At 37.4% G+C, this 18,249-nt stretch overlaps 2 protein-coding genes across 2 annotated transcripts; one reads left to right on the top strand and one right to left on the bottom strand.

Annotated features, from left to right (window-relative positions):
- The first annotated feature begins 8,801 nt into the window (after window positions 1-8,801).
- hbae5 (hemoglobin, alpha embryonic 5) lies at window positions 8,802-10,759 on the top strand. The gene is made up of 3 exons (XM_030122290.1): window positions 8,802-8,958; window positions 10,166-10,373; window positions 10,542-10,759. Exons 1-3 carry the CDS (start codon window positions 8,864-8,866, stop codon window positions 10,668-10,670), a joined length of 432 nt encoding a protein of 143 aa, XP_029978150.1. The 5' UTR covers window positions 8,802-8,863; the 3' UTR covers window positions 10,671-10,759.
- An 88-nt stretch (window positions 10,760-10,847) lies between these two features.
- aqp8a.2 (aquaporin 8a, tandem duplicate 2) lies at window positions 10,848-14,228 on the bottom strand. Its single transcript, XM_030122289.1, has 6 exons — window positions 14,147-14,228; window positions 13,629-13,975; window positions 13,352-13,478; window positions 12,000-12,214; window positions 11,217-11,351; window positions 10,848-11,104 (listed from the first exon to the last, which is right to left on the bottom strand). The coding sequence occupies exons 2-6, from the start codon at window positions 13,880-13,882 to the stop codon at window positions 11,059-11,061; spliced, it is 777 nt and encodes a 258-aa protein (XP_029978149.1). The 5' UTR covers window positions 13,883-13,975; window positions 14,147-14,228; the 3' UTR covers window positions 10,848-11,058.
- Window positions 14,229-18,249: the final 4,021 nt, after the last annotated feature.

Raw genomic sequence — 18,249 nt, 5'->3', positions numbered from 1 at the left:
GTGGTGCAGAACTATGTCTGCTACAGAAACTTCAGAGATTTTCATTTGTGTGTGAAATAAACCTCTTTAAGGATTCCTGTCTTTAAAGATGGCCACTCACTATCACCGTCAATATTTGAACGTTTTTCTGCTCTGATCTTGAATCATTATCTGACCTTGGAGTGTATAGTATCAAGACTGACATGGATTGACGCAAAGATGCACGCTTTCCTGTATGTGCATTGATATGTAATACATACATACATACGTAAGTAAATTAATTAAGTAATGAATGAATGAATTAATTAATTAAATTGATTCAAACAACTCTAGTAATGTCATTGCAAAAACATGTGGCGACCACTTTGGCTTGTGTGGGCCTCTGCTGAACTTTGAGGGTGTTCTGGGGTTATTTAAGGTCACTGAAGGTGAATGAAAGCGAGAACAGACTGACAACAACAACAACTTTTTGATCAGAAACATCAGATGACCACTCACTGTCACCGTCAATATTTGAACATTTCTCTGCTCTGATCTTGAATCATTTTCTGATCTTGGAGTGTCTACAGTCAGGTTTGGCATGGATTGACACAAAGATGCACACCTTTGAGTATGTGCATAAGTGAATGAATCAATCAATCAATCAATCAATCAAATTTATAGAAAAGCTCTAGTAATGTTTTTTTCAAAAACTTATGGTGACCATTTTGGCTTGTGTGGGCCTCTGCTGAACTTTGAGGGTGTTCTGGGGTTATTTAAGGTCACTAAGGTGACTGAAAAAATAAACAGGAGATGGGTGGCGGCGTTCAGGACAAGCGCTCTGGCCCAACGGCGCCGCGGCACCGGACTCAGTTACAGGTCGGTGTCAGGGGCTTCTGGGAAAAAATATCAGTCACGTATCGACTTAAAACAGTGACTGAAAGCTAGAACAGACTGACAACAACAACAACATTTTGATCAGAAACATCAGTCAAACCTGTTATGGAATATGCCTTTGTGGTGCAGAACTATGTCTGCTACAAAAGCTTCAGAGATTTTAATTTGTGTGTGAAATACTTCACAAATAAACCTCTTTAAGGCTTTATGTCTTTAAAGATGGCCACTCACTATCACCGTCAATATTTGAACATTTCTCTGCTCTGACCTTGGAGTGCCCAGTATCAAGACTGACATGGATTGACACAAAGATGCATGCCTTTCTGTCTGTGCATTAATATGTGACACACACACACATTAAATAAAATTTATACAAAAACTCTAGTAATGTTGTTACAGCTCCTTTGTTGGTGTGTGAAAAGGAGACGTTACCCCGACAATCAAGATGAAGATGGAGTCAGTGTAGGTGTGAAACAAGTGGCAAAGGTTTATTGAACAAAAAAACACTAACAAAGCATCATTAATGTGGAGGAGGAAGGGACAAGGGGGTTGTGCCAACCAAAATCAGATAAATACAATAAAACTGTGCCTAATCTGGTCCTACCCTTAAAACAGAACTCAAACAAGAACCTGACTCCTATCTAAAAAAAAAGAACGTAACCAAAAGATAAATACAGAAGTGGCACCAACCCTATAACCTGATGTGTCTAGACAATAGTGATCTACATGAAGCAAAGAATGTACAGGGTACCCCAACTTACCTATGCCCATAACCTCACTCCACAAATAACTGACATTAACTCAGTGTGAGACAAGCTGAACACCAGCACCAGCAACTCCAACAGGAAGACAGAGAGCAGTCACTGCAGGCATGGTCCTTTTATAGAGGGGCCCTGGGATGTGATTGGCCACCACTACTTTCCACAGGTGCAGGCCAATCAGTCTGATGGCACCTGGAGAGATGATAGATGAGGGGAGAGAAAGGACCAGGAGGGGAAAAACACCCACAAACACCCCTGCACTGCATCGCTGCCTGGCATGTAACAAATGTCATTGCAAAAACTTGTGGCGACCACTGTGGCTTGTGTGTGCCTCTGCTGAACTTTGAGGGTGTTCTGGGGTTATTTAAGGTCACTGAAGGTGACTGAAAGCAAAAACAGACTGACAACAACAACAACATTTTGATCAGAAACATCAGTCAATCCTGTTATAGAATATGCCTCTGCGGTGCAGAACTATGTGTACTACAAAAACTTAAGTGATTTTCATTTGTGTGTGAAATACTTTACAAATAAATCTCCTTAAGGCTTCATGTCTTTAAAGATGGCCACTCACTATCACCGTCAATATTTGAACATTTCTCTGCTCTGATCTTGACTCATTATCTGATCTTGGAGTGCCTAGTATTAGGACTGACATGGATTGACACAAAGATGCACGCCTTTCTGTATGTGCATTAATATGTAATAAATAAGTAAATACATACATACATACATACATACATACATAAGTAAGTAAGTAAATTAATTAAGTAATGAATGAATTAATGAATTACATTTATGCAAAAAAAACTCTAGTAATGTCATTGCAAAAACTAGTGGCGACCACTGTGGCTTGTGTGGGCCTCTGCTGAACTTTGAGGGTGTTCTGGGGTTATTTAAGGTCACTGAAGGTGACTGAAAGCTAGAAAAGACTGACAACAACAACAATCATATGTTGTTCAGAAACATCAGTCAAACCTTTTATGGAATATGCCTCTGTGGTGCAGAACTACATCTGCCAGAAAAACTTAAGTGATTTTCATTTATGTGTGAAATACTTTACAAATCAACCTCTTTCATGATTTTTGTCTTTAAAGATGGCCACTAACAAATCAGTGTCAATATTTAAACATTTCTCTGCTCTGATCTTGAATCATTATCTGACCTTGGAGTGTCTAGTATCAAGACTGACATGGACTGACGCAAAGATGCACGCCTTTCTGTGTGTCCATTAATATGCAATAAATACATACATACATACATACATACATACGTAAGTAAGTAACTAAGTAAATTGATTAAATAAATAAATAATGAATGAATGAATGAATTAATTAATTAATTAATTAATTAATTAATTAATTAATTAATTAATTAATCAAATTTGTACAAAAACTCTAGTAATGTCATTGCAAAAACGTGTTGCGACCATTTTGACTTGTGTGGGCCTCTGCTGAACTTTGAGGGTGTTCTGGGGTTATTTAAGGTCACTGAAGGTGACTGAAAGCTAGAACAGACTGACAACAACAGCAACATTGTGATTAGAATCATCAGTCAAACCTGTTATGAAATATGCCTCTGTGGTGCAGAACTACGTCCTCTATAAAAGCTTCAGTGATTTTCATTTATGTGTGAAATACTTTACAAATAAACCTCTTTGAGGCTTCATGTCTTTAAAGATGGCCACTCACTATCACCGTCAATATTTGAACATTTCTCTGCTCTGATCTTGAATCATTATCTGATCTCGGAGTGCCTACTGTCATGTTTGGCATGGATTGACACAAAGATGCACACATTTGAGTTTGTGCACAAATGAATGAATGAATCAATCAATCAATCAACAAAATTCATAGAAAAGCTCTAGTAATGTTTTTTTCAAAAACTTATGGTAACCATTTCAACTTTTGTGGGCCTCTGCTGAACTTTGAGGGTGTTTTGGGGTTATTTAAGGTCACTGAAGGTGACTGAAAGCTAGAACAGACTGACAACAACAACAACAACATTTTGATTAGAAACATCAGTCAAACCTTTTATGGAACATGCCTCTGTGGTGAAGAACTACGTCTTCTATAACAGCTTCAGAGATTTTCATTTGTGTGTGAAATAAACCTCTTTAAGGATTCATGTCTTTAAAGATGGCCACTCACTATCACCATCAATATTTGAAAATTTCTCTGCTCTGACCTTGGAGTGCCTAGCATCAAGACTGACATGGATTGACACAAAGATGCACGCCTTTCTGAGTGTGCATTTATATGTAATAAATAAGCAACTACATATGTACATTCATACATACATACATACATACATACATACGTACGTAAGTAAGTAAGTAAGTAAGTAAGAAAGTAAATCAATTAAGCAATGAATGAAAAAATGAATCAATTAATCAAATTCATGCCAACAACTCTAGTAATGTCATTTCAAAAACGTGTGGCGACCACTGTGGGTTGTATAGGCCTCTGCTGAACTTTGAGGGTGTTCTGGGGTTATTTAAGGTCACTGAAGATGACTGAAAGCTAGAACAGACTGACAACAACAGCAACATTGTGATCAGAAACATCAGTCAAACCCGTTATGGAATATGCCTCTGTGGTGCAGAACTACGTCCTCTATAAAAGCTTCAGTGATTTTCATTTGTGTGTGAAATACTTTACAAATAAACCGCTTTAAGGATTCATGTCTTTAAAGATGGCCACTCACTATCACTGTCAATATTTGAACATTTTTCTCCTCTGATCTTGAATCATTATCTGATCTTGGAGTGTCTAGTATCAAGACTGACATGGATTGACGCAAAGATGCACGCTTTCCTGTATGTGCATTAATATGTAATACATACATACATACATACATACATACATACATAAGTAAGTAAGTAAATTAATTAAGTAATGAATGAATGAATGAATTAATTAAATTTATGCAAACAACTCTAGTAATGTTTTTTCAAAACCTTATGGCAACCATTTTGACTTGTGTGGGCCACTGCTGAACTTTGAGGGTGTTCTGGGGTTATTTAAGGTCACTGAAGGTGACTGAAAGCTAGAACAGACTGACAACAACAACAACAATCACATTTTGATCAGAAACATCAGTCAAAACTTTTATGGAACATGCCTCTGTGGTGCAGTATGACGTCTTCTACAAAAGCTTCAGAGATTTTCATTTGTGTGTGAAATACTTTACAAATCAACCTCTTTCAGTATTTTTGTCTTTAAAGATAGCCACTCACAATCACTGTCAATATTTGAAAATATCTCTGCTCTGATCTTGAATCATTATCTGATCTTGGAGTGTCTAGTATCAAGACTGACATGGACTGACGCAAAGATGCACGCCTTTCTGTGTGTGCATTAATATGTAATAAATAAATAAATAAATACATACATACATTCACACATACATACATACAAACATAAAATGTATACAAAAACTGTCAAAAAACTTGTGATTACCATTTTGGCTTGTGTGGGCCTCTGCTGAACTTTGAGGGTGTTCTGGGGTTATTTAAGGTCACTGAAGGTGACTGAAAGCTTGAACAGACTGACAACAACAATATTTTGATTAGAAACATCAGTCAAACCTTTTATGGAAGATTCCTCTGTGGTGCAAAACTATGTCTTCTGCAAACGTTTCAGAGATTTTCATTTGTGTGGGAAATACTTTACAAAAAAACCTCGTTAAGGCTTCATGTCTTTAAAGATGGCCACTCACTATCACCGTCAATATTTGAACATTTTTCTGTTCTGATCTTGAATCATTATCTGGTCTTGGAGTGCCTAGTATTAAGACTGACATGGGCTGACACAAAGATGCACGCCTTTCTATGTGTGAATTAATATGTTACAAATAAGTAAATATATACATACATTCATACATACATATGTAAGTAAGTAAGTAAGTAAGTAAATTAATTAAATAATGAACAAATGAATTAATTAATTAATCAAATTTCTGCAAAAACTCTAGTAATGTCATTGCCAAAATGTGTGGTGACCACTGTGGCTTGTATGGGCCTCTGCTGAACTTTGAAGGTGTTCTGGGGTTATTTAAGGTCACTGAAGGTGACTGAAAGCTAGAACAGACTGACAACAACAACAACAACTTTTTGATCATAAACATCAGATGACTACTCACTATCACCATCAATATTTAAACATTTCTCTGCTCTGATCTTGAATCATTATCTGATCTTGGAGTGCCTTGTATCAAGACTGACATAGACTGAAACAAAGATGCACGCCTCTCTGTATGTGCATAAATATGGAATAAATAAATAAGTAAATACATACATACATATGTACATACATACATAAATAGATTTATACAAAAACTCTAGTAATTTCATTGCAAAAATTTGTGGTGACCATTCTGGCTTGTGTGGGCCTCTGCTGAACTTTGAGGGTGTTTTGGGGTCATTTAAGGTCACTGAAGGTGACTGAAAGCTAGAACAGACTGACAACAACAACAACATTTTGATCAGAAACATCAGTCAAACCTGTTATGGAATATGCCTCTGTGGTGCAGAACTACGTCTGCTACAAAAAATTGAGTGGTTTTCATTTGTGTGTGAAATACAATACAAATGAACCTCTTTAAGGATTTGTGTCTTTAAAGATGGCCACTCACTATCACTGTCAATATTTGAACATTTTTCTCCTCTGATCTTGAATCATTATCTGACCTTGGAGTGTCTAGTATCAAGACTGACATGGATTGATGCAAAGATGCACGCTTTCCTGTATGTGCATAAATATGTAATACATACACACACACACACACACACACACACACACACACACACACATACATACATACATACATAAAATGTATACAAAAACTTGCAAAAACTTGTGATGACGATTTTTGCTTGTGTGTGCCCCTGCTGAACTTTGAGGGTGTTCTGGGGTTATTTAAGGTCACTGAAGGTGACTGAAAGCTAGAACAGACTGACAACAACAACAACAACAACATTTTGATCAGCAACATCACTCAAACCTGTTATGGAATATGCCTCCGTGGTGCAGAACTGTGTCTGCTACAGAAACTTCAGTGATTTTCATTGGTGTGTGAAATACTTTACAAAAAAACCTCGTTAAGACTTCATGTCTTTAGAGATGGCCACTCACTATCACCATCAATATTTGAACATTTCTCTGCTCTGATCTTGAATCATTATCTGATCTTGGAGTGCCTACAGTCACGTTTGGCATGGATTGACACAAAGATGAACACCTTTGAGTATGTGCATAAATGAATGAATGAATAAATGAATCAATCAATCAATCAATCAATCAATCAATTAATCAATCAATCAACCAATCAAAATCATAGAAAAGCTCTAGTAATGTTTTTTCAAAAACTTATGGCAACCATTTTGACTTGTGTGGGCCTCTGCTGAACTTTGAGGGTGTTCTGGGGTTATTTAAGGTCACTGAAGGTGACTGAAAGCTAGAACAGACTGACAACAACAACAACGACAACAATAACATTTTGATCAGAAACATCAGTCAAATCTTTTATGAAACATGTCTCTGTGGTGCAGAACTACATCTGCTACAAAAGCTTCAGTGATTTTCATTTGTGTGCGAAATACTTTACAAATAAACCTCTTTAAGGATTTTTGTCTTTAAAGATGGCCACTCACTATCACTGTCAATATTTGAACATTTCTCTGCTCTGATCTTGAATCATTATCTGATCTTGGAGTGCCTAGTATTAGGACTGACATGGATTGACACAAAGATGCACGCCCTTCTTTATGTGCATAAATATGGAATAAGTAAATAAATACATACATAAAACAGACAAACAAACAAACAAACATACAAATCAATCAATCAATCAATCAAATTTATACAACAACTCTAGTAATGTCTTTGCAGAAACTTATGGTGACCACTGTGGCTTGTTTGGGCCTCTGCTGAACTTTGAGGGTGTTCTGGGGTTATTTAAGGTCATTGAAGGTGACTGAAAGCTAGAACAGACTGACAACAATAACAACAACAACAACAATATTTTGATCAGAAACATCAGTCAAACCTGTTATAGAATATGCTTCTGTGGTGCAGAACTACATCTTCAACAAAAGCTTCAGAGATTTTCATTTGTGTGTGAAATACTTTACAAATAAACCTCTTTAAGGCTTCATGTCTTTAAAGATGGCCACTCACTATCACTGTCAATATTTGAACATTTCTTTGCTCTGATCGTGAATCATTATCTGTCCTTGGAGTGTCTAGTATCAAGACTGACATGGATTGATGCAAAGATGCACGCCTTTCTGTATGTGCATAAATGTGGAATAAGTAAACAAGTAAATACATACATACATACATACATACATACATACATACATACATACATACATACATACATAAAACAAACAAACAAACAAACAAACAAATAAATAAATAAATAAATGTAATTTATACAACAACTCTAGTAATGTCTTTGCAGAAACTTATGGTGACCACTGTGGCTTGTGTTTGCCTCTGCTGAACTTTGAGGGTGTTCTGGGGTTATTTAAGGTCACTGAAGGTGACTGAAAGCTAGAACAGACTGACAACAACAACATTTTGATCAGAAAATTGATCAAACCTTTTATGGAATATGCCTCTGTGGTGCAGAACTACGTCTGCTACAAAAGCTTCAGTGATTTTACAAGTTTCTAAATAAAATTTATATTTTCGAAAAGAGACCTGAAAAATGACCCATTTCAGATGCATTGTCCATACATAACTGTGTATGCTTTATTTCTTTTTTTTTTTTTTTTTTTTTTTTTTCATGAAATAAATTTGTAAATACTAGCAAAAAAATCTAAAAGTGATGACTTTTTATTACACCTTCATACGGTTTGATTCATGTCTTGGCGTATATAATGGCTGGAAAAACTAAAGAAATGTCCTGTTATTTCAGTCTTACAGACATTAACTTTAAGCCTCTGCCTCATGTCATATATGTCTTATTCTGTGTTTCAACTCATCCATCCGTGACTGAATGTTTTGGCCGGTGACCATTTACGCAGATGGTCATATTTTTGCCAATACAGCCCACGTGCATCCAGTTGATAGTGAATCTCCGGAATCAGACGTTGGGGGAGGGTCCCGTTTACGTCACTGGGCGCATCTTTTGGCGTCCGTTCACGTGGGTGTGACCCTGGAGCCAACTGAATTTAAGGCCCAACATGAGCGCACATCACCATCATCACATCTGATTCAGGTGAGAGAGAAAGAAGCGACATGAGTCTGAGCTCCAAAGACAAGGCTGCCGTCAAGGCCCTGTGGGCCAAACTGTCCAAGTCAGCCGATGACATTGGGGCCGACGCACTGGGGAGGTGAGTGGGCGCACCGATCACATGTTGGTGCTTTTTTTTTCTTTTTTTTTTTACTGATGTCACGCATGTCTGGGCCGAAGGGTCAGCAGCAAATGCCATAGCCCTCTGACCTAAATAATATATAGTACAGAAATGTGTGATTTTTTTTTTTTAAATGAGTCTCCTTGAATATAAAACAAGAATCCACAAAAACCAAAAAGAGAATCTGACGTCTCAAAAAGTCACAAAGATCTGTAGTAACATATTCACTTTTTTCGCTGTCACAGCCAACTATAGATATCTATACAAAATAAGAGATGGGAAAAATACTTAGATAATTTACTTTTAATAACAGTTGAAATGCACCAGGATGGAAGTAATTTGAACTGTTTTTTTTTCTTCAGCCAAATGTAATTCAACTCATCAAAAGCAAAAGCACTAATTCTACAGAGTGACTCTCTCAAAGTGTTTATCAAATTATTCATCACGCAGGAGAATTGTGATGGATAATCTTTTTTTTTTTTGCATTACTAGGTAATTACTTATATAAACATCAAATCAGATGTAGCATGCTTTATTTTGTATGTTAAAAGTGACAAGTAACTAGATTAAAATACATGCAGTGCAGTAGAAATATTTGTCAAGAGTATTTGTCGGAGTCAAAAAATTTTTTTTTTCAAATACTATGTGAAATTTACCTAAACTGTCGTGAGTCTAATTAAAGCATTAGAATAATGAAAATGAATTTACAGATGACAGAATGTATTTTAAATTTATTTTACTTCAATTAGTTGTTACACAAATGTAGTCCGACAGCTTCATTAAACATTTCTCATATTAACTGCTCATACATCCTAGTGTTCTTGTAAAAGTCTCATGCTCCAGATGAGGTTCAAACCCACAACCCTGGCATTGCCCTGCAGGTTACTGTCTTAGAAGGACCGCGCGCTGACAGATTGCGTTACTGGAGTTCAGCTGGAGACTTCAGTATGGAATCTGTCCATTTTTATGCGCTTTCACTTATAATAGCTCTACAATAATATGCTCCTGGTTTCCCTGACAAGCCCTGCGATGAACTGGCAACATGCCCAGGGTGTACCCCGCCTTCGCCCGTAAGTAGCTGGGATAGGCTCCAAGCGACCCCCGTGACCCCAGTGAGGATAAAGTGGGTTCAGAAAATGAACGAATGATTTCCCTGACTCTCCTTCTCTCTGCGTCTCCTTCATAGGATGTTCCAAGTCTATCCCTCAACCAAGACTTACTTTTCCCACTGGAACGATCTGAGCATCGGCTCCGGCCCCGTGAAGAAGCACGGAAAGACCGTGATGGGCGGCGTCGGCCTGGCTGTGGCAAACATTGACGACCTCGTTAAGGGCCTGTTTGAGCTCAGTGAGAAGCACGCCTTTGAGCTGAGAGTCGACCCCGCCAACTTCAGGGTGAGACACTGATAGGATAACTGAGACTAGGTTTGAGTAAGAGACTGGATTCATCATGTATGGCTCAGATTATTGTGTTTTCATGTGAGTTACATTGATTTTACGCACGGGGAGAGCGCACAAGGTTAACGCATTACGCACCACTGTTTTTCCCTGTGTCATCCACAGATCCTGACCCACTGCCTGCTGGTGGTCGTTGCCTCCAAGTTCCCTGCTGATTTCACCCCTGAGGCCCATGTTGCTTTTGACAAATTCCTCGCCGCCGTAAGCCTGGCACTTTCTGAGAAGTACCGCTAAACAAGCCGGAGTTCCGCAATGAGGAATGCACATTACACCTAATTTACGGTGTTAAATGAAAGAATAAATTGCATCCCTGAAAAACTTTCTTGTCCGATGTCTTTCATGTCTCCTGGAATGTTTTACATCACCTCGTGGTAATTCTGGTGAAGCAAGTTTTAAAGCAGAGACAGAAATAAAAATAAAAAAAATACCATGTATATTTTACACCTTTATCTTTATTTCATACCAAAAAGTCCAACGATCACAAAGATTGACATTTAAAAAATAACAGGAAGAAAAACTACAGCATCAAACATGATATTATGCTTGAATTTATTTGGCACACGCGACACGATGTTCAAAGGTTTATTGCCTTGTGGACAATAAATGTGCATAACACAGGCTGTTATGATTTCATAACAACACGTATTTTATCATCTCCAAGAATGAGCCTGCAAGAGAAGAAAAGACAGAGTGTATTAATAATAATAATAATAATAATAATAAGAAGAAGAAGAAGAAGAAGAAGAAGAAGAACATGGATGTCATCCTGGTTTGCCTCACCTGACCAAAGCCGCAGCCACCAGACCTCCTCCAATGGGTCCGACCCAGTAGACCCAATGGTAGGTCCAGTAATTGACCATCACAGCAGGACCAAAAGCTCTGGCAGGGTTCAGACAAGTTCCTGAAACATCACCCCTGTACCAACAAACATCCAAAGAGTAAACATTTTACACTTTTTACTGAAATAAATGATGAATCTAAACATTTGAAAATACAGTGTCTTACATCACTGAACATAGCCTAGATAAAGTTAAATGTGAGAAAGGCAGCAGTTATATTAATAATGCAAATTTTAATAGAGTAAAAGAATTGCATTATAACTTACAGACAAGTTAATATGTAACCTTAAATTTGTTATGATAGCACTGTGTGATGAAATAAAACAGCAGAAAATTTGCAAGTAATATTCACGATAAGCCATGAATTTATCATTGATACTTTACAAGAAAAAATAAATAAAAATAGACATTAATGCGTTGTACTTCACTTGCTTGGCCTTCATGACTGATGTCTGTTCCATCTTCACTTCTTTCACTCAGTCACAAATACTCAACTCTTAATCATTTAAGATCAAGTCTTAATCTACTGTAAATCCATTTAATCTGCAAGGGAATATCATTTAGTTTGTGTATTTAACATGTGGCTACAACACTAGTTCAACTCTAACCATAACCCTAAAGTCGGGTCACCTGCAGCCTTTCAGTGGCCTTAGCTCCGATATAGACAGTAGCAGATATAATAAACTGTTAACACATTATTATGGTCATCATCGCTTTATCTCACCCTGCCAGGATGTTGATGATGACGGTGCAGCCCACCAGGAAGGGAGCCAGGGGGGTTTTGGTCTTGTTGTTGACAGCCACCAACAGCACCACCATGGTGACCAGGCAGGTCATGGCCACCTCACCAAAGATGGCTCCAGACAGCTGGCTTTCTGACTTGAGGATGTCAAAGGCTGCACCGGTGGCGTTGTTGTAGCGATCTGCAGGCACCATCATCTACAAAATGTAGATAATACTAAATGTTTATCTGCATACAATTAACTTTTAAGTGCATGCATTATGTTTTTTATTCAGAAAATGTTGCTCAGTTTCTGTCATTATGTGGATTTGTTATGGAACAGAGAGGCGTTATGGTTCAACAATCACTTTTCGAGTCAGGGATTAGACGTAAGGCAATGGGTTAGGGCAGGGGTGTCAAACTCATTTTAGTTCAGGGGCCACTTTCAAAGCCAATATGATCTGAAGTGGGCTGGACCAGTAAAATAACAGTGAAAAAAGCACAATTATATTATGAAAATGTTTACACCAACAAAGTTTCCTTAAAAATGCAAATAACATGAACAACCTGATATGCTATAAGAAAAAATAAGTGCAATTTTAGCAATATTATGCTTCTTATTTAAACAAATGCATTAGAACTTACAGATAATAGTGGATCTCCAGATACACAAAAGAAATAGTAAAAGGCAGAATGTTGTTAAAATTGCAGTTACTTCTTTTAAGACATTTTGGGATTTTCATATTTGTTCGGGTTATTCACATTTTTTGCGAAAGGATAGTTTGTAAATATACACATGTTCATGTAATTTTACTTTTTTTTTTTTTTACACTAAAACAAAGAAAAAATTAGAGTTGTCATTATTTAGAGATTATTGTGATAGCATTTTACTGGTCCAACCCATTTGAGATCACATTGGTCTACATGTGGCCCCTGAACTAAAATGAATTTAAAATCCTTGATTGTTAATATCTTATGTGTCATTTTTGTATTTCACAAATTCATCCAACAGGCTGGAGTGAACCCTTTGGTGGACCAGTTTTGGCCAGTATGTTTGACACCTGTGGGTCAGGGTTTGGTAAAGTATGAGTTATTTATCCCATCATGGAGCCAAGGAGCATTGGCTGATAGGAGGGCTAGGATTAGGGTTATGGGGACAAATGCAGTCTCTGCGAGATAAAAGGACAAATTTGAGAGTCAAAAGTTCTTTCACAGTTAAGATTAGGGATTGGATTTAGAGTAAAGTTTACAAGAATATCTTTAAGTCTCCAAGAAAATGAATGTAAGTCAGTGTAATGTCCCATAAATCTACATCCACACAATGAGCATGAGATTGTGGTTAATTTTTAACTTACCTTGGCCATTCCAGCTCCAAGCACCCCTCCAATCAGCTGGCTGACAAGATAGGGTCCCACCATGATCAGCTCCATGCCCCCACACAGGTAGATGGCAATGGTGAACGGAGGATTGAAGTGGGAACCACTGAAAACAGGAGACAGAAGTGAAAAATAGCAGTCAGTGGATTGAGAAAGATGCAATAAAAAGCCATTCAACCCAAAATGAATAATAGTCTGAGCAGAATCTCCACCAGCACTATCATTACCTGATTTTTTACAAACCAAACCCCTTTACCTGATGTTGTCCATGACTGCCACCATCACTGCCACTGCCAGTCCATGCACCAGGGCTGGCTGTACCCTCCCAGCCGCCGGCACATTCTCAATGACAGACACGCAGCCGATGAAAACAAAAAACATGGTCCCCACGATCTCAGCCAGACAAGGTTGGAACAGTTTTTCAAATTTGGTGGGAGGTGGGGGTGCAGGTGCCTTCCTGCCTTGCTCCATCAGAGTGGAGCCAGTGTCTTCCATCTCCATTTTCTCCATTGCTTCAGATAGATCTTGTAGATCTTGTTGTGGCTGTCTGAACGCTGAATGCCTCTACACGTCCAGTTACGTGTACCTGACCCAGTCTGAGGACTAAGTCAAGTGCAAAGCAAGAAGTTGTGATTATTTATATGCATCATCAGCTGCTGCTGTAGTGGGATTGCGTAAAGGATCATAAACATCAAAGGTGAAGGATTCTCTGAGGTTTGACATATCAATACACTCCCCGCCCCAAACATGTCCTGAACTTTCTCTGACACCTACGCAGATTCAACTGCAGACACACACCGGCCAGGACGAGGACACTCACAGGTCCAAGGCTGACCAGTCAACACGTTCAGTGAACTCACACACTGGCTGGACTAGAACAGTAACCTACATAGATAAGCAAGACGTGGGTTGTACACTTCACACAGATTTACACACCACACACTTAATCTAAATGGAAGGTCTCAGAGTGTGTGTGTGTGTGTGTGCACGTACGTGTGTGTGTGTGTGTGTGTGTGTGTGTGTGTGTGTGTGTCTGCAGGGTGCGATTTGTTTTTTGTTTTGTTTTTTTGGTTTTTACATCCCTACCTCTGCTGAATTAATTTCATGGGGGTGGGGGGCAACCCCGTCAATGATTAAAAATCAACTGAAATAACAGGCAGGTTGGGACTGAGTTTTCTGGCCTACATTACTGGCACTAACTTTCACGTGAACTGAATTCAGCAGTCTCAGAATGTCCCCATGCACATAAATGCATTGTATACCTTACCTATCTCTCTCTGTATATATCAGTGTCTCTCTGTGTTTCTGTCTCTCTCAGATGTCACTCTGTCTGCAGGTTCTAATGTACAGGATGGGGAAGCAAAATTTACAATATTTTGAGGGAGGGATTGAAAGACAGACCAATTGAAAGACCAATTAGTTTACTGAAAGTCATGAGAATTTATTTGCCACAAGAAAATTGACATAATAGAAAATGTTTTTATTCTATGTGTCCTCTTTCTCTCTCAATAACTGCCTTCACATGCTTCCTGAAACTTGCGCAAGTGTTCCTCAAATATTCGGGTGACAACTTCTCCCATTCTTCTTTAATAGTATCTTCCAGACTTTCTCGTAATAGTTTTGCTCATAGTCATTCTCCTCTTTACATTATAAACAGTCTTTATGGACACTCCAACTATTTTTGGTGTGACGAGTGCATTCAGCAAATCACACACTCTTTGACGTTTGCTTTCCTGATTACTCATATGAGCAAAAGTTTCTGAAAAGGTATGGATAATAGTGTTAGGTATGATTATGACATCAGTATATGTTTGGTTTCAAAACAATTGACGTAGTGCCTGCTGAGAAAAAACAACTAAATGTTCATTGTAAATTTTGCTTCCCCACCCTGTACATGTTCAACTGCATGTTCAACACATTAAGTCCGACATCAGAGCAAACTGTCTACTTAGTCTAATAAGCTGAATTATTTTGAAATGATGTGAAATCGGAATCGATTAGGTTTTATGTTACATTTTTACAATCTGATTGAGTTGCCCGTTCTCTACCATGTTCATGTGATCAGTCCTTATCCAAGGTCCTGAAACTTCATTAGAACATCTCCCACATCGCAGGTATGGCCATCGCAAACAATTAAATGTTTCATGTATTTTTACTTTGCATTAAAGATCAATGTTCAACTGTTCGACATGTAATAGGGCCTACCTTCAACTTAAAAAAAAAAAAAAAAAAAAAAGAATTAGGCCTGTTGATTGCTTGTTTTTTCATGATTAAAAAAAAAAAAAAATCCCAGTTTTTTTTTTTTTTTTTTTTAAATCGCACCGTGTGTGTGCGTGAGAGAGAGAGAGAGAGAGAGAGTGCATGTGCAAGGTTCTGAAAAATTGAGAATGCTTTTAATTGCCAATTTGGTGACATTTTCACATTAAATATCTCGTCAAGTTGATAGGACCTACTTATGTGGAAGGACATACTTATGGTTTTTGGTCAAGGAAGAGAATAGCAAAAACGGCAAGTTGATGGGACCAATATTTTGGAAGATATTAGTAATTTTGGAATACAAAAGCCCTACAATCAGGTTATTTTGCCCTTGGTGGTCGATGATTGGAAGCAGAATACTGCGCTGCATGACGGGCAATGAAGTTAAATACAGGAGTGACGCACTTACTAACGATTGATGGGAGGCACAGTACCACGGTGCATGATGGGAAATGAAGTTTAAAACAAGAACGAAGAATTTACCAGCTTCAGTCCCTAGATATCAGTATTAATATGACCCATGGTTGCCCACGGGTCAATGTGCTAGTTATATTTGATAAGACCAAACTTTCAGATGCTCAAAAATGGGAAGGAAAAGACACAAATGACACTATGGCGTTCCAGTTGCAGACACAATCTACCAAAATCTGCACAGTGCACCAGTTAGTTTTATGACATATGTTTCATAAAACTGTACAGGTTAATCCTCAATGTTCAATAACTTTTTAAACACTAATCCTAGCTGTATAATTTTGAAAGTCAGGTAAAATACTGCTATTTCAGTGGTACTACATAGGTCTTATTTGAATGTTTAGACACTGTGCAGTGATTATTTTTATTCCCTGGCAGTGTGCTGTATTTATTAATTAGAATTTCTTCTTTTAAGCTAATAAATGGTCCTAACCTGCTTAGGAAAGGTTGGGCACAGACAGCAATTCATTTGGAAGTCTAAAACATCGACTGCATATTCAAACAAACTACCTATAGGTCACCTATTAAACAAAGCCTATCATATTTTTACAGTATTTTTTCATTAATTCTCTGTCAAAGCAAATGTAACATTGTTACTTAAAGTGAAATAAATGAAACTGAGTTTCTCCTAAGTCAGACTGATAGTATAGAAAACTTTCTAAAAATAAAATAACCTAAGAAAGGTCAGATATCACAAAACTCCTGCAACTCTTCCTAAGCTTTCTGAGACCTCAGTACAGAAATAAGAAAAAATATGCAAGTTACTGTATAATTCTGAACAGTAAAGTTGGCACTAAACATATTTTCATGTATTTACAGCTGTAAAAGTGCACTACATTCCCTGTAAAACCTCTCCTAGCTTGAGTATACTATTTAAGCACTACACATCGGTGCATAAGAGGTTTTCAGTGTTTCTGAGTATTTCAACCCTAATAGCAATTCATGAGGCACCTACTCAAAAAATGATTAACACTTTTCAACAAATCTATAAATTTTGCATTCATCTGAGAAGTAAACATAAGGCCTAGGCAAATGAAAAGTTATTTGGTTGTTCCTTGTTTTGTTTTCTATATTGTAATATGTCCTAATATGTAGAAAATATACATTCATAATTTACACATTTGGATATGTATGTCTATTTTTTGTGCTTGACACAATGGTGTTGCAACTGCATCCAGAAAACTGAAAGCCACCAGAGTTTTTTTTAAACTTAAACTATCAGCATGTAGTTATTACTTTGTGTGCATTCACAAAAATGGTTTGTGTGTAACGTATTGAAGCAAAAAAACACTCATTTTTTAAGGTGTTTGAGGAGTTTTTGTTGGTTTTTTTCTGCTTTTTCAACAAATATATGCACTAAGGTTTAATGGTTTCCGAATACAGTTAGTTTGAAAAATCAGGTATAAGCAAAGAGGAAAAACTGTAATAAAAAGAAATCAGTGGTAAAAAATCTTGAGAATATTTAAGGTTCAGATACAGGGCAGAGAGAGTACGGTCCTTATATGACTTTTGAGCTCTTTGATTTTGCAGAGAGACATATGATAACAGTCATATCATAATGACTGGTTATGACCTTAGTAATCCATCTGTTGCGGTCACAGTCACCTGATCTCAAACACCGAAATACAATTCGAGAGAAGGTTTTGTAAGGACATGTTTGACAGCGGTCGATCAATCCCCTAATTTGTCACACATGTGGATTCCAATTGAAATCAACTGGAATGAATGAGTGAATGAATGAATGGTTTTACATCTTTATTAAAGGTAAACAAAAAAAAGGATAAATAGGAGGATAAAAAGATCAACTTTGGCTTATTGTTATAATGGTACATTGTTTCCTTCATAATTTATTCATTCCCACCAATTGTTTTACAGAATATTAAAGGCACAGATTTGGTGTGAAAGCGGACGATTGTTACCTATGCGGTGGTCAGATTCAGCGGATCGAAGGGCAGTGGTTTATGGTTCTAATCTAGCTTTATTATATAGTTTAGTGCCTGTGACCTTGTACCAACTTTAAAAGTAATAAAGCTATCAAACCATGGTTTTCCATTTAGGACTTTGACCCAAACAATGAGCACAAAAAGACAATAAACAGATAACAAAAGTATGATGTATTTAACTATATGTTTGGAATTTGTAATCAAAGG

The sequence above is a fragment of the Sphaeramia orbicularis genome, chromosome 19 (assembly GCF_902148855.1).
Source record: "Sphaeramia orbicularis chromosome 19, fSphaOr1.1, whole genome shotgun sequence".
Classification (NCBI taxonomy): domain Eukaryota; kingdom Metazoa; phylum Chordata; class Actinopteri; order Kurtiformes; family Apogonidae; genus Sphaeramia; species Sphaeramia orbicularis.
This window is presented reverse-complemented; position numbering and strand designations above follow the sequence as displayed.